Raw genomic sequence first — 17,825 nt, 5'->3', positions numbered from 1 at the left:
TGAGCTGGAGTGAGTTGGGCTGGGCTGCGCTGGGCTGAACTGAGCTGTGGTTTGCTGAGCTGGGCTGGGTTGAGCTGGGCTGGGGTGAGCTGAGCTGGGCTGAGCTGAGGGCTGGGGTGAGCTGAGCTGAGTTTGCTGGAGTGAGCTGGGCTGGGGTGAGCTGAGCTGGGCTGGGCTGGGCTGGGGTGAGAGTTCACGGCGAGCGGAGGCAGTTGCCAGGCAGCGCAGCGCAGTGCGGAGCGGAGTGAAGCGGAGCAGGGCCGGGCCGGGCCCGGTGTGGATGCCAGCAGTCCCTCCCCCCCCTCGCCGCCGCCGCCGCCTCTCCCCGCTCACCGACACAGACACAGACACCGACACAGACACAGACACAGACATGGCCTTCAGCGAGAGCCGGCCCGAAGCGGCCGAGATGGAGCAGGACGAGGGCGCCGGCGGAGAGCCGGACGTGATCGCCAAAGCCAACTCCCTGCAGGCCTTCACCGAGAGCGAGGAGGCCCGGAGCCTGCTGGCCGCCCTGACAACCACCGTCACCACCGACCAGGCCGCCGTCGAGATCCGCAAGCAGAAATTCATCGGTCAAAAAAACCTTCAGGGAAGGGTTGCTACGGCCCGAAGCCCCCGAGATGGAGCAGGACTCCTCCCATCCCTCCCATCCCCCCTCATCCCGCCAAAGCCAACTCCCCTCCCTCCTCCCTTCACCCAGAGCCCCCCCCCCCTCCTGCTCTCCGCCCTGACTCACCCCTCCACCCTCCTCCAGGCCCTCCCCCGAGATCCGCAAGCCCCCATCCCGGTCCTCCCATCCCCCGGTTGCTCCCCATCCCCTCATCCCCCCATCCCTCCCTCCCTCCCCCCCCCCTCATCCCCCCCTCCCCTCCCCTCCCCCCCCTCCCCCCCCCCATCCCTCCTCCCATCCCCCCATCCCCCCCCTCCCCCCCTCCCTCCTCCCACCCCCCCATCCCCCTCAACCCCCTCATCCCCCTCATCCCCATTCAGATCCAACTTTAATTGTCATTGTCAGTGTACAGTACAGAGACAACGAAATGCAGTTAGCATCTCCCTGGAAGAGCGACATAGAGTATGATTTCAATAAATAAATCTATTTACATGCATACAATCATAGTGTTTTTCGTGTGGGAGGAGTGTGGGGGGGGGGGGGGGGGGGGGGGGTGATTGGCAGTCACCGAGGTACATTGTTGAGTAGTGTCATCCCCCTCATCCCTCATCCCCCATCCCCGGGCTCTCTCATCCCCATCCCGGGCATTGGGATGTTAAAGCGGCTTCACACCTGGTGCGATTGTGGTCCTGTCCTGCAGACCCTGCCCAGTTGTTTGTGGAGAAGGAAGCATCCATCCACAGGCAGGACAGTTCACAGCAGCAGGTGCTGACCCATCCTATCGGATTTCGCTTCAATTGACTGATGCTTCCTCTTATCCTTCACAAACAAGCTCATCCTAGAAGTTCCTCCCACTATCCCATTCACCCATCACGCCTCTACCCTTAGTAGCCTGACCAGGCATTGCTTTAAAAAATATCCCTTGCCTGTCAATCCTTTAACCATGGGATCTTAAGGTGGTGTGGCAAGGCATCAAGGCACAGCCAATCCCAATAATTTTTACACATCTAAATAGTGTTTGCTCATACTTCTGTTTAAAATTCTCATCTAAGATAAACCAAATTGAAAATCCTTGTCTTTAATGTCCAGCTCATTATTATATTTTGTATAATAACTGGCCATTTACTGTTTATCTAATGGCAACACAAGGAACTGCAGGTGCTGCAAACTTGAGTGCTTGTGTTACCCAGCGAACTCATGAAAGTTAACATAAACATCCACCACAGCAGATTTCCCCCATTTCCTCACTGTGACGGAAGACAAAAAAGTCCAATCTTCTTCCTCTTAATTCTCCCACGGTATAAGAGTCCACATCTTGGACAACGGATACAGTAGATGAGGTTGGAGGAGGTGCAAGTGAACCTCTGCCCGAAATCTGAAAGGACCGTGGGGATCCCTGGACAGAGTCGAGGGGGGAGGTATAGGGACAGGTGTTGCATCTCCTGTGGTTGCAAAGGAAGGTACTTGGGAAAGGGAGTGGTTTGGGTGGGAAGGGATGAGTTAACCACTGAGTTGCAGAGGGAACGGTCTCTGTGGAAGGCGGAAAGAGGTGGAGATGGGAAGATGTGACTAGTGGGGAGATCCCGTCCCCCCATTGATGCTAGTTTAACCAAGTTTTTTGGTGGCTGTTTTCTTGCATTTTTAGTTCTGGCGTAAATTCTTCGACTTGAAACATTAACTCTTTCTATGGCTCGACAATGTTGCAAAGCTCCTCCAAATATCATAGTTGCCACCAAAAAAGTGAAATGATAACGCTATTTGGCCAGAGGTAGCTCCTACTAGGGTTTAGTTCAGTTTAGAGATACAGCATGGAAACAGTCTCTTCTACTCACAGGATCTTCGCAGACCAGCTGTTTGCAGTGGTTATCTCATTTTCGCATCCACGCCACATACATACAAGGAGGCAAATTAACCAACAAACCAACATGTCTTTCGGATGTGGGAGGAAATTGGAGCACTTGGAGGAAGCCCATGTGAACATAGGGAAAACATGCAAACTCCACATAGACAGTGCCCGGGTTCAGAATCAATAAAATATGATTGGTATTGAAGTTTAACTGGTTTCCTTTCCAACACAGCAGAGACACGTATGAGGGAAATTAATTATTTTGTCTCTACTAACACCTCTATAGGGCTGTAAGACTTTGGTTCCGCTGCATTTGGAGTATTGCTGTAGTTCTGTTGCCCTTTTATAAGAAAGATGTAAAGGCTATGGAGAGTGTGCTTGCATTTATGTAATGTCATTATGCTATTCCAAAGCACTTAATGCACAATGAATATATCATACAAAGCCATATGGTATGATCACCTTTATAGAAACATAGAAAATAGGTGCAGGAGTAGGCCATTCGGCCCTTCGAGCCTGCACCGCCATTCAATATGATCATGGCTGATCATCCAACTCAGTATCCTGTCCCTGCCTTCTCTCCATACCCCCTGATCCCTTTAGCCACAAGGGCCACATCTAACTCCCTCTTAATGAACTGGCCTCAACTTCCTTCTGCTGCAGAGAATTCCAGAAATTCACCACTCTGTGTGAAAAATGTTTTCCTCATCTCGGTCTAAAAGATTTCCCCCTTATCCTTAAACTGTGACCCCTTGTTCTGGACTTCCCCAACATCGGGAACAATCTTCCTGCATCTAGCCTGTCCAACCCCTTAAGAATTTTGTAAGTTTCTATAAGATCCCCCCCTCAATCTTCTAAATTCTAGCGAGTACAAACCGAGTCTATCCAGTCTTTCTTCATATGAAAGTCCTGACATCCCAGGAATCATTCTGGTGAACCTTCTCTGTACTCCCTCTATGGCAAGAATGTCTTTCCTCAGATTTATTAGTTAGGGCATTGAGTACGAGAGTCAGGAAGTCGTGATGCAGCTCTATAAGACTTTGGTTATGCCTCATTTAGAGCATTGCATACAGTTCTTCTCACCCATTATGGGAAGGATGTGGATGGAGGTTTTGGAAAGGGTGCAGAAGATGTTTACCAGGTGCTGCCTGGATTAGGGGGAATCAGCTAGAAGGAGAGGTTGGACAAATTTGGATTATTTTCTCCAGAACCTCAGAGGTTAAGGGGAGACTTGATAGAAGTATATAAATTATGAGTGGCATTTATAGGGTGAACAGTCCAAACCTTTTTCCCAGGGTGGGAATGTCAAGACTAGGGGGCATAACGTTATGACTGGAGATCCGGTGGCGCTGTTGCTAGCTGCCTCCGCCCATGGTCTGGTTGTCTTTTGTTTTTTTTTGTTATGTTTAAAGTATTTTTGTTTAGTTTTTTAGATTTTTTTCAGTATCTTATGTGGGGGAACTGATCTTCAGTCACTTCCTGACGAGGATGCGATTGTTATCTTTGTCACACCCTCGCCCCCCCCCCCCCCCCCCCCCCCTCCCGGCCTACTTACTTACTGGATTGGCGCGGCCTTTCCTGCCGGACCAGACCAGAGCTTCCATGCTGGTATTGATTTCATGATTTACAGTGGAATGTATGCTTCCTTTATCTCCAACCCTGCTGATTTTATTTCTACCTAGCCAATGTCTTCCGCCTATTTTTACTTTCACAACCTTATATCTCAAAAAATGTGCACTCATCCACCTCCTCTCTCTGAATTCTCAATCTGCTAAACCCTGTGATAATCAATTCACGGCACAGATTTTTAGAAGCCAATCTCAAACAGTTAATTCTATATTTGATTCTTCACACATTGTTGGTTCTGATTTCCTATAATTCCTATATGTGAATTGGTGTATTAACAAGTAAACTTTTACGAACAGTGATTTAGACAGAACAGTAACCCCTTAACAGTAAATCCTCTTTTTATCCTTTAATTCTGTGCCAGTTTTCCTTTCATTCCTGCTGTGCATTTGTATTTAGGCTTGCTTTATTTCTTGTAGTTTTTTCACCTGGTATTACTAGTTTAAGAGTTGTGTGATATAACACACCAGAGCAAATTTTGATTGTACTTGTAGTTTTGCTAAAACGTCAGGAAAGGAACTTGAGGTAATTCCACGATAAATGATGTATGTTACTTAACAATGTTTTAACTTTGGGTTCAACTGCCTTTTTTTGTATTGGCAGAGGCAGTTATTTACTTCCCGCCCTTAGTAATAAGATTCTGCAGCCTGATACAATAATAGGAGAAATGATTGTTAAAACCAGCTTACCAGTGTGATGACAATATATTGATTTGTAACAGCACAGAAGGAGGTTACTCAGCTTATTGGCTCCATTGATTCAGATTCTTCTCTTATTTCCCTATATTCTTGCAAATTATTTGTTCTCACCCACATCCATCAACTCTCGTTTGAATCTTTTTGCCAATTTCAGTAAGAAGTAATTTACAATAGCCAAATAACCTACCAAATCCCATTGTTTTGGGAGCAACTGGCAAATCTGTTCTTTTTGGAATATAAATTTACGTAAAAATTCCTTGAACTAAAGATAATTCTATTGTACTTAACAGTAAATAAGGATCGGCACATTTTTGTCGTAACTTAATTTTAACATATAAATATTTGTTTTTCTTGCACTTGTCACAAACTAACAGTGACATGGTGAGCATTATGCCAGCTGAGTGCTGAGTGGCAGCATGACATCAGACAGGCTAACATCTTGCCTTGCCCAAAATGGTGGACTTGGTCATACAGGGTGAGGAATTGTATAACGTGATGGGAGGGGTGGATCTTATGACAGTAATAATGAACTTTCGGAGATGTGGGGTAGTCCAGAACCAGGGCCACAGTTTAAGAATAAGGGGTAGTCATTTAGAACGGAGATGAGGAAAAACTTTTTCACCTAGAGAGTTGTGAATCTGTGGAATTATCTGCCTCAGTAGGCAATGGAGGACAATTCTCTGGATGCTTTCAAGAGAGAGTTAGATGGAGCTCTTAAAGATGGCAGACTCAAGGGATATGGGGAGAAGGCAGGAATGGGGTACTGATTGTGGATGATCAGCAATGATCACATTGAATGGTGGTGCTAGCTCGAAGGGCCAAATGGTCCACTCCTGCACCTATTGGCTACTGTGGATGGAATTTATTTTCAATTTATTGTGCTTTAAAATTGGAGTATAAAAATATGTAATTTATACCTGGGTTAAACTCAAAGCAAACAAAATACACTGATATAAAATGTTCTTTGACAAAATAGTTTGTCTTTATTTCTTTTATCTTACGACTGTTTCCAGTTTGATATTTTCAGAATTTTATGCTTAAATTTAAAGCTATGCTTTTTCCTGAATATGTGTTTTAAGCTCTTCTGATCTTGATACACTATTCAGTAATGCAGTAAAAATGCTTCCAGTGGATCATTCGTTAATAGGTAGTTAGAATCTGCTAAATGTTTTATGTTTCTGACATGTTTTAATGTGTTTGTTCCAGACCAGTTGTATAAGATCATTATGTGTATATAACATGAAGTATACTGGAGTATGTACATTGCTTGCATACAATGTTTGCAAAGTTATTGATTGAGTGATCTTTACAGATGTTTAGCCGACTGCATTTTGTTTGGACAATTTTTGATTACATTATTTCACTTGTTGCTATCATAATAAAATAGACTTCATTGGATGAATGATACGTAAAACAAAAATAAGCATTGCTCATTGTTTACTCTAACATACTGAATTGCAAAAATAGAGACATTTCGCTTAATGTGTAACATCAAAGCCACTTATGAACGTGTCCTTTTAGATATTTTGAAATGTGTGAAATAATATTTAAAATAAAATGTTGCTTTTGAATGTATTTTATTTTCAAGCATTTATTTGCAATAGCATTTGTTTTGACTAATTAACCGGTTTCATTATGATTAAGCTAGATTCCTCTCTTCAATTTTTCCCATATTTCCTTGCGCTGCCTGCACTAGGTAACCTTTAGAATGACTTTCTATTTAAAAGTAATTTAGCTGGATTCTTTTAGTTTTTTTAGGGCAATTTAATTTTCTGACAATCGGTCCTTGTGTTTCTCTTTCGTATTTTTCACGTGAACAGTTTATTTCTATAGAGTTTTTGTCAATCTGAATGATTGTCTCCTTTCAATTAACATCTATTAGTTTTGCTGTGTTATCAGGGTTCAAGCTCCACTTCATAACATGAGCATAGTGTAAGACTGAAGGTGATTTTATCCAAGCTAAACTGAGGCATTGTTTATTCAAGTGAACATAAAGGGAACCACAGGGTTATTTGGATAAAGTACAGCAAGTTCTTTTGGTGCTAATGACTAATCATTTTCATCGTATACATCCAAAAGTATAAACTGCAAGGTTGGAGACTAACCTATTGGATTTTATTTTGTTTGATTTTGTGCAACCATCGCATTTGTCTTGACAATGCCATGAACTTTAGTTAATCTTCAGTGATTGTCAAGTACTGAAAGACAGCTAAACATAACATAGTAGCTTTCACAAGATCAAACAAACAGCAAAATGATAAACTGACAATCATACTGCTCCACGACACAATTGTTTGCAATATTTCCCAAGTCAGCACTCGGTGAAAAATTGGTTTCCAAATGAAATTAATGCCTGGATATTATGTAAACGAACATATTTTATCTATTAATAGATTTTTCTTTCTTATTCTAGTCATAATGGACAAATACCAAGAACAGCCTCATCTGCTTGATCCACACTTGGGTATGTCACTACATTTGAAGTAACTATATCGTCTCCTAATATGTTGTCAAGATAAATAATGTGCAAGTGCAATATACAGTGCCCTCCATAATGTTTGGGACAAAAACTCATAATTCAGAGTTGCCGAGCAGTACGGATTTTCTGTATTTTGTACGGAAAAGCGATAAGAATACGAATGTACGGATTTTTTTTAAGTCCGTATTTAACAATGCAAAATCGACCATAGATAATTGTAACAACGAGTTGCAGCGGGCAGGTGGGAGTGGCCGGGATCGGCCCGACTTCCTGTTTTGTTGCCATACCACTCGCCAATGTGGTGGCCCGGTGGGGTTGATCTTGCTGCTTGGAAAATGCAGGGATGTGGGGGATCATGCTGTACCTCTGGGGATTGTAACATATTAAATCTGTTGGTGTTTTGGGTTTCAAGATCTGGAAGATTGTTTTTGTGTGGGCGTTGGTCTGCTGCCGTGCTTGGGTTGGGGTCTCTCTGTCTCTCGTTCTCTCTCTCTCTCTCTCTCTCTCGCTCTCGCTCTCTCTCTCCCCTCTCTCCTTCCATCCCTCGCTGTGTCTCCCTCTTGCTCCCTCTGTCGCCTCGGCATTCAAGTTCAAGTGAGTTTATTGTCATGTGTCCCTGTATAGAACAATGAAATTATTGCTTTGCTTCAGCACACAGAACATAGTAGGCATTTACTACAAAACAGATCAGTGTGTCCATATACCATGATATAAATATATACACCCATGAATAAATAAACTGATAAAGTGCAAATAACAGAAAATGGGTTATTAATAATCAGAGTTTTGTCCGAGCCAGGTTTAACAGCCTGATGGCTGTGGGGAAGTAGCTATTCCTGAACCTGATTGTTGCAGTCTTCAGGCTTCTGTACCTTCTACCTGAAGGTAGCAGGGAGATGAGTGTGTGGCCAGGATGGTGTGGTTCTTTGATGATACTGCCAGCCTTTTTGAGGCAGCGACTGCGAAAAATCCCCTCGATGGAAGGAAGGTCAGAGCCGATGATGGACTGGTCAGTGTTTACTTCTTTTTGTAGTCTTTTCCTCTCCAGGGCGCTCAAGTTGCCAGAATCATTTGCCGTTTTGCAGGGACGGCTGCATCTGCTGTTGCTTCCTGTTGGGGAGGGGAGGGGGGAGCCCTGGCCCGGGGCGGCTCCTGGTCCGTTCCCTCCGCGGGTGCCGCCTGGCCCGCTGAGTTCCTCCAGCACGCTGTGTTTTTTGTTTGGCTCTGGAGTTGAAGGTGGACACAGGGGGGTTGGGGTGGCTCAGCGGGACGGAAGGCGGTTCTGGGGAGAGGGAGTGGGTGGCATTTCGGGTCGAGACCCTTGTTGAGACAATCACAAGTACTCTAACCGACGAGTGTTCAGTTCAGTCTGAAAAAGGGTCTCTATCCCGAAACGTCACCCATTCCTTCTATCCAGAAATGCTGCCTGTCCCGCTGAGTTATTCCAGCTTTATGTCTATCTTCAATTTCAGATTTCAAACACAGATTGGGCTGGAGGAAGTCAGCTGGCTAGGCGGCATCTGTGGCGGGAATGGATTAGGAGTTGTTTCGGGCCAGGATTTTTCTTCAATAGGAAGGAACTGCAGATCAGGCATGATAATCTTCTGATTTAAATCAGAATTCCGATTTTTATTCTTTCCTATTTGTCAATTTTTTGTTGTCCGATTATTTGGCGGCCAATCAACCGCTGGCTCTAAGGACATTGTGTCCAATCACATAATGCGCTGGTCATTGGGCGGCCAATCAGATGCAGTCTTCGAGGGGCGTTGCGACCAATCACCGACCAGCTTCCCTTACTGAAGCAGACGATGGCTGCATCCGAGAGAGAGAAAGAGAGACAGAGGGAGAGAGACAGAGAGACAGAGAGAGAGAGGGTGATACTAGAAATGAGAGATGACATATAATACTCAAACTGTATTACAAATACACAATAAACAAGTTATGCATTCTTGTACTCGTACATGGGTATGACCGCACATATAAAACAATATTTTTTTCAGTAAAATGGTACAGCGTAAAAATACTGATTTCCTCAGCAAAATACTGATTTTCAGGTACTAGAATACTGAAATGCTCTGACAAAACATGGCAGCTCTGATCATTTATTTATTTGCCTATGCACTCCACAATTTGAAATTTGTAATAGAAAAAAAAAATCACATGTTGTTAAAGTGTCGGATTTTTATAAAGGCCATTTTTATACATTTTGGTTTATACACTATGCTGAATCTCCTAAGTTCAGTCTTGCTACACTGGATATAATTTTGAATAGTGACTGCTTTGAGCCATAGTGTATTACTTAGTGTTCAAGTCACTTTCAGGTTTGTGTCGTTGAGATAGGTTAATTTGTTACAACGTAAAATGGAAAAAATACACAAGTTTAAAATTCATAATTAAACTTTTTAATTTAAAAAATCAAGTCTGCAATTTATCCCATCAGAAGTAAGTTTAATTTGACACCAAATCACTTTCAAGTATTAAAAAGTTATGACCATTTTCATACTCGGAAATTAGCATTTTTTTCCCTATGCACTTTGAAAAAAGCTGTGAACTATAGTTTTCAAGGAAAGATTAACATTTTTCCTAAGTGTCCAGATTATTCACAAATAATTCACAATATAACTTTGTTATTCTAATTTACATTATTTATAGCAAATGGAAGGAATTTGAAAAAATTCCATTTTTTTCTAGTGGGTTCCGCGCTGGTTTAGAACGTTACATAGCGCTTTACCCTCAAATAGAAAAATACACAAAATGAACCACTTAAATAACTTCCCCCATATGAAAATAAGGTACTACCTTTCCTTTTGCTTTACCCCTCTGTATTTCATAATTTTAAAACTATTAGAACTATCACAATAATACCTTTTGCGACCGGGTCAGCGATTTGCTTCAATTTACTAGGCTGAACATACACACCTAGTCTCCAAAAATCAAGAATCTTGAATGCTTTTCCATTTTCTACCTTTACCCATAACATTTCTACTATTTATATAGCTCTTGTTTTATCCTCTATAATAAGAGCATTGTCATGTTTAAATCACCAAGGGGACTTTTCCCTTCCACTATTTTTCTTGTTTTACCTGCAGATTCAAAAAGAGACATTGTAACTTGGTATAATCATTTCCCAGTTTATTTTGTCACGGAGTTATTGCTTAGTAATGGCTAACATATCATATTCTCCAAATTGGATTTGCAGCTCAAATTATTTTAGTTTGTTCTTACTATTTAGTGTAGTTCTATAACCTTTGTGGGTCACCCACAGACTAATATGTTCTTGTGCTCAAAAAATGTCCTTCATTTGTTATTTTACATCTTTTAGTTTACCCTTCACGTGCGATTTCTAACGAATAATGTTTTGACTTCCCCTATGGATTGTATTTTGAAAGCTTTAGCAGGAACTCATTTCATGAACAAATGATTGCTTAGTAGCTTTGTGATGAATCTCTGTGATTTTATTTTTATGTGTTTTCAGAATGGATGCTAAATATGCTCTTGGACATAATACGCAATGAACATTCTTCATCATCTCTTGTTCACCTTGCATTCACATTCCTTTATCTCATCACAAAGGTATGCTGTGTAAAATATGTATAATAATACAGAAAATAATACACCCTGGGAATATTAACTACTTTAACAGTTAATGTCTATCAATTCAGTCTATAAAATGCAATGGGACCTTTCTCATCTATATTTTAGCTCATTATCTTAATTAGTATCCAGCTTCATTTCATAAAATGAGCATCATAATTTATTTTGTAGTTAGCATAACGGCAACCTCAACCTAAATTACTGGCTGAGTTATTCAAATGAAATAAATTAAATTTCAGCAGTTAAGTAAATGAACAATTGGCTTTAATGGGTCTTTTTTAATTAGCATCATCTGCAGCCAATCTTTTGAGTGAAGATGTGTAAGAATCTTGCATTATTTATCAAGGAGTACCAGCACAAAGTGGTTAATTTTCAAAACTAATGTTTGACATACTAAATAAAAATACAGGTTGAACTGATGGTCAGCCCACCCCTATAGTCCAGCCAAAATTATGAGAGGTCAATTGCAATTCCCTGAGCGGCCACAGATGGCGTTGTAAACTGAATATGAATGGAATGACCTTTCGAACGCTCCCCTGCTCCCACCGTCTCTCCAGCCATTTCGAGTCTGACCCCACTCCCGACTCGCAAGGTGCGCCAGCGAGCCCCTCTCACCTGCTGCTATTTCTTGCTTTCGGCAGTGGGTTTATCTGCGTCCTGTTTGACCACCCGCACTTGCTTCTCCTGTTGCTCTGTTCAGTCAGTTTCTTCCCCCTGCCGCCACCGCCTCCTCCTTCTCCCCCCCTGGAGTCGCCAACAGACTCCACCTTCGAAGTGACAGCAGGTGAGAAGGGAGGGAGCCCCACAGTAACTGTGCCTAGTTTTAAAGTGAAGTGACACAAAGTGATTGAATCAGTCTGACGAAGATTCCCAATATCACCTATCCATGTTCTCCAGAGATCCTTACCCACTGAATTACTCCAGCACTTTGTGTCCTTTTGCCTATTAATCTTCATCTACAGTCATCGGCAATAACGGACACCACTTCCTCTGCTGTTGCCCGAGGGTTTACTGTAAATGGACAATATGGAGTGGTGTTTACACTACTCGCCGGGGGATAGGTCAGCAGGTCATTCCATTCACATTCAGTTTACATTTTATATATATATTTAAAGTTTCTGGCACTCATGAGCATCATAATTTATTTTGTAGCTAACATAATGGCAACTGCAACTTAAATTACTGGCTGAGTTTACATTTTAGAGATGCGGGAGGGGTGTCATTAATGGGCCAGGGGTATGTTGTCATTTTATTATCACGAGAACTCGTGGTCCGGAAAAACGGATAATCCAGAAAGGCTCCTAAACTTGAGAGAGCCAGAAAATGTTTGTGTACATCACACAAACATTTCAAATTCATGTATTTAGTGATCTTTGGTGTGCCTTCTCTATGAGTTGTATTAGTTTATGCAGTTAAATAGTGTGCTGGTAACTATATTCTATGAGAATGTGTTATCCATCACACACTCATAAAATTATTGCATATACCAAGAATGTGATGGTATATTTTATTTATGGTTTTAATTAAACAGACAGATGTTTCAGTACACCAATAAGTTGGCTTCCTTGTTGACTTAAATGTGTGACTGAACGTGTGTTACTTTAACAGACAAGTTGACAATATTTTTTTGTGCCATTGTAGGTGCGTGGCTATAAATATTTTTTGCGATTGTTCCCGCATGAAGTGGTTGATTTGCAGCCTGTATTGAATTTACTCACCCAACAAGACCCTAAAGACTGTGACGTAAGTACATTTCCTTGCATTATTTTCCAAGAAAGCATAAAAATATTAACTACTTTAAACAACATTTATTTTTTAAATAACATTGTAGTTTTAAGATTTGGAAAGCAAAGAAGTCATGGCCATATATTTTACATTTATTATTGCAAATGAAGCATTTTTTACTGTTAACAAAATCACAATTTACTTGAATGATGACTGCTCTATTGCTGTTTGCATAAACTAACTTACAAGCCTACATAATTTATAGCTGACATAGCTGTACACATTTAGTTAAAGCTAACAGAGGTTGATTATAAGCAGACAAAACATACTGGAGAAACTCAGCAGGCGAGGCAAAATCTATGGAGCAAAGGAGTAGGCGACGTTTCTGGGTCGAGACCCTTCTTCAGAGGATTATTATAATCTGATGAAGGGTCCCAACCAGATCTCGTCACCTATCCATCTCCTCCAGAGATGCTGCCTGACTCAGAGTTGCTCCAGCACTGTTATTTTATTATTATGTGTGGCAGAGATATTGTGTTAAGAATGTAAAAAGGATTAAGCATGTGGTTAGAAGAACCAAATCGACAGTATATGCCCCTGAATTTGATATTCCAGGAAAAAGCAAGATTGTTAAGGCAAGAATTAAAAGGATGGAAAGGGTGAGATGAATTTTCGAAATGTGCCAATGCATTTCAGGCAGGTCTTGGGTTGTATAAACACCAGGGTAAGTGCTCAACCAAGAAACCCAAGCCCAATGTCAAAATAGTATCTAAACTGCATATGGGCAGTTATGCTAGCGGACAATAACCAACTCCATATTCGATAATAAGCTATCTACATGTTAACTAACCATGCAGATGCCAGTATATCATTGGGTTTATCAAGTGGGCACTTCCATTCACTGGTGTTTCGTTGAGTTAGGCTCACAACACCTTGAGAAGGTGCAAATAGTTAGTTCTGGGGTCTCAGAACCACCCCCCTCAATACCTGTTCTCACTACCTATGATACCAGTATGCACTACTTAGCAGAGGACTATGTAACTATCTACTAAGTAAAGGAAACTACAGACAATTAATTCATTCAAACAAGTGCTAAACACTTGCATCCTGTCTTACACTTATCCTAACCCATCATCAAACAATCGTAGTGCCACAAATATCAACCTTGCATATAAAACCGGGTTATACTTACACGGAATACACTTACAAAGAAATGCTCATTATACATTTCCTTTCTGCCTCTAAATGACACTATTACTTCTCAACCCAATCCATCTGTTGCCTTGCACTGCTGCTTCTGACATCTTGTTTATGGCCTGGTGCAAGCTCTATCTGCCCCTGTGAGCACCAGGGGCCCCGGGGGAAGATGGCTGCCCTGCCGGCAGTATGTTCGTTTTTTCTTTCTTTTTGTTATTTTTAGTTTGTTAAAAGTTTTGTTTTAATGTTCTTTGGTATGTTTTATGTGGGAGGAGGGGGGAAGGGATCGGGGGAAACTTTTTTTCAAGCTCTTACCTTCCCGCTGATGTGATCAATTTTCGGATCACATTCTCTGGACTCTGCGGCCTACCATCGATGGAGCTGGAAGCCTCCTTGGACTGTCGTGAGCCCCACCGCGGGGCGCGGACTTAACATCGGAGCAGATCCCTTGCCTGGGATCGCTCCCACTGCGACCACCGTGGACTTACCATCAAGGGCTCGCAGTCTCGGGTGAGGCTTGTCGGGAGCTCCAACGTCGCGGAAGGCTCGACCAGCCCCGACACGAGGTTCGATCGCCCGGCGCGGGAGTGTTGACATCACCCCTGGCGCAGGAATGGATCGCCTCGACACAGAGGGCCCGAGTGCCGCCGGTTACAGGAGTCAAGATCATCCCGTCAACGGAGGGCTCGAGGCCCACGACCGAGGAAGAACAAAAGGAAGGACTTGAACTTTATTTCGCCTTCCATTTTTTCTATATTGTCCCTTGTGAATATTCCTTTGAAAATTAGTGGGAGACCATTCATACACAATTGTGTGATTCTTTCCCCATCTTACTGTTATCATGAGTTTTAGTGGCAAAGGAGTAGTTGCAACTGGTTGTCTAATCTGTGAGTCCGCATTGTCCATTCGGAAGTGTTTTGGCACAGGAATTAACAACCATCCAACTCTTAAATCATCAACTCATTTGTTGGAAATCTGGCATAAAAACAGAAAGTGCACACAAGGCAATTTTCTCTTTCTTAGCCTTGAGTATTGTTCAGGGGGCTGTTTTTTTCAAAGTGTATGTCATTTAGACCTTTTGGTGTAATAAAACTATACGTTTGTGTATTTCAGACGTGGGAGACTCGATACATACTTTTATTGTGGTTATCCATGACCTGCTTGCTTCCATTTGATATGGCACGACTCGATGGCAATATCTGCACAGCGCAAGGGCAATCTAAGACACCGACCATGGATCAGATTCTGAATATAGCAAAGGTAAAAGCTATGCCTATCTACTTTAAATTTAAGAGGGCACATAGAGGGAACAGAAAATGGATATAATCATAATAATTGCAGATGCAAGAAATCTGAAATGAAAACCAAATAAAACGTCAGAAACCTTCAGTGGATCATGCTGCACCTGTGGATTAACAGAAACAGATCATATTTCAGAAGACCTTTTCTCTAAACCTTGGGAAACTTGTATATAATTGTGTTAATAATTCATTTTAGCAAGAATGAAAAGGAAAATATTTTTTCTTGGAGGCAGGAAAATGAATAAAGTAGATCTTCAAACACAGGTGTATAAAAAATATTAGAAGTGACAACATAATCATTAGCCATGCCAACTCGATAGATATCAACTTGAATGGCAGGAATGAACCAGATTGGGTGAAATAAAAGAAAGCAAGCTTAATGCCTGTAGACAGAGAATAGATGGGTGACCACTAGGAAAGGGAGTAGGAAAAGAGTTTAGGAATCTCCTGGGGCCATTCCCCTGCAAAACAGGGGATACTGTGTTGTACTTTGGGTGACAAGGGAAGAGACCAATCCGTGCAGCGCTGACTGGCAAGAGAGGAGATCGATCTGCGCACACGCGGTTTTTAAGATTTTTGAACCTCGCTAACTTTTACAATATACCGCCTATCGGAACTAAACTTGTTGCACTCGCTGCCCAGGAGAACGGTGAGTAATTTGGCGAGCAATCATTCTGCTATCGCATACCATTTTTACGCAGATAGAAAAAAGGCAAACCCGGAAGAACACAAGATCAGAGTTTTAGTTATGTATAGATAGATAGTTGGGGAAAGTATGAAGTTAATACTGTCTAACAAATACTTTGAGTTTTAGTCTGGCTGTATAAAGGGGGTAGTATTTTAGAATGTTGTTTTTGATAGAAAAAATACCTTGCTTAATGCGTTAAATGTATGATAATGTTTTTTTTTTTCATTTCAGTCTTACCTGACAGTTAGTGACAAAGCAAGAGATGCTGCTGCTGTCCTGGTATCCAAGTAAGTGTTCAACATGTAGATCTTGTTTCTGCAGATGTGGACATAGGAGCACATACATCTGATTAATTTTGCAGCATTCTGATTTAGGTAATGATAGGTCCTCCATGTAGGAGACATGAGACTGCAAATGGTGGAGTATGGAGTAACAATGTGCTGGATAAACAGCAGGTTCAGGGGCATCTGGAGGGGAATGGACAGTCGACATTTTAGGTTGGGACCCGACATCTGGGCTGGAGGAGAAGAGAGGAGATGGTCAGTATTAAGAGGTGAGAGGGGGACGGATGGCATAAGAACTAGCAAGCGATAGGTTGATCAAAGTGAGAGTTTGCTTGGTAGACCAAGTGGGTCACCCTTCCTGCCTACTCGCATTATACCCCTTATTTTGTTTGAATGTTTCACCTTCCTTTCCTAACAGATTCCATTGTCTGTACCCTTTTGCCTTCATCTATCTCTTCCCAACCTCTGTCACTACTTTCACTTTCCTCGCCCATCTGACTTCATTCACCAATTATCCGTTTCATGGATCCATCAGTCACTTGCCAGCCCTTGCCCCACCTCTACCCCTTCACCTCTTTATATGGGTGAACTCTCCTCTACGTTTAAGTGTCGATGAAAGGTCACACCCAAAATGCCCACTATTTTCTTCCACAGCTTGACCCGCTGAGTTCTTCCAGCAGTTTGATTGTTCTTTCATATCAGGCTCGTGGAAACACTGCAGTGTACAATGTGTATACCAACTTTGTTCTAATTAAAGAAGCTATCTTTAATTATGGGGCATTTCATTTTCAGTGACGCTGTTTTTTTAATGTAACAATTCTCAAAAAGATAATCTTTCAGGTAAAGCATTAGTCTGAATGAAAAATGTAGGTAGACAAACATGCTGGAGAAACTCAGTGAGTGAGGCAGCATCTATGGAGCGAAGGAAATAGGCAACGTTTCGGGCCGAAACGCTTCTGGCTCAGCGATGCGTTGGTAAAATGTGCCACTTGGTGGTCAGGTTTGAAATTGCAGCTGTCATTTTATTATTTTCTATCTCAACTTTGCAGTTCTGTTTCAGAAACTTCCTGTGCTTCCCAACATAACTCATGGTCTGTTACAAAGCAGCATTTGCAAGGGGACTTTACTTTATTAATATTAGTTTATTTTTTCATTTATCATTCATTGGGTAAACGGGAATGTTTAGGTCAAATCCTAAAGAGCTGCGTAACAATAACGGAAGATTTGATGTGGCATTTAAATTCACTAAATATACTAGGTTTACTTTTCAAAGAAAATAAACTGCTAAATATCAACATGACTAAGTTTATCATCGCAATTCTGATGTTTTATAGTAGATTGCTAAAAATAAAAGGTTTCCTTTAAATATTTAATCTTAAGAAACTGTAGATGCGTTGTAAGCACTTATTTTCACCCCTATCTTCAATGTTATTTAAAGGTGTTTAACATTTTTGATTACAACCTCAATTCCATGGAAAACTATTTAGCTTGTTAATGATTTATTGAAGGTGTTTCTACATAAATGGGGTTTGTGCTGGGATAAAATGCCAATCTTCTCTTTTGATGTTAATTGACACACACTTTAGGAATGGTGAGCATCATCGTTGCTTCAGTTGTCTGGAGTCTCCAAACTTATTATAGAGTGCTATGTATGACATTGCACAAGAAAAGAGTACATGAAGAGCAAAGTTTATCTGGTTGTTAAGGGGAGGAAAATATATGTGCATTTGATCATGTCAGATGTGGACTTTACACTGAGATTTCCTATAACAAA

General features: G+C 41.7%; 1 protein-coding gene across 1 annotated transcript in view; it reads left to right on the top strand.

Moving 5' to 3' along the window:
* The first annotated feature begins 239 nt into the window (after positions 1 to 239).
* Positions 240 to 17,825, top strand: part of tbcd (tubulin folding cofactor D) — a 151,971-nt gene continuing 134,385 nt past the window's right edge. The window contains exons 1-6 of the mRNA XM_055653672.1: positions 240 to 575; positions 7,197 to 7,247; positions 10,738 to 10,835; positions 12,498 to 12,599; positions 14,892 to 15,038; positions 15,999 to 16,054. Coding sequence (XP_055509647.1) covers positions 281 to 575; positions 7,197 to 7,247; positions 10,738 to 10,835; positions 12,498 to 12,599; positions 14,892 to 15,038; positions 15,999 to 16,054 — 749 coding nt within the window. The 5' untranslated portion in view covers positions 240 to 280. The remainder of the gene's footprint in view (positions 576 to 7,196; positions 7,248 to 10,737; positions 10,836 to 12,497; positions 12,600 to 14,891; positions 15,039 to 15,998; positions 16,055 to 17,825) is intronic.

The sequence above is a fragment of the Leucoraja erinacea genome, chromosome 23, assembly GCF_028641065.1.
Source record: "Leucoraja erinacea ecotype New England chromosome 23, Leri_hhj_1, whole genome shotgun sequence".
Taxonomy (NCBI): domain Eukaryota; kingdom Metazoa; phylum Chordata; class Chondrichthyes; order Rajiformes; family Rajidae; genus Leucoraja; species Leucoraja erinaceus.
This window is presented reverse-complemented; position numbering and strand designations above follow the sequence as displayed.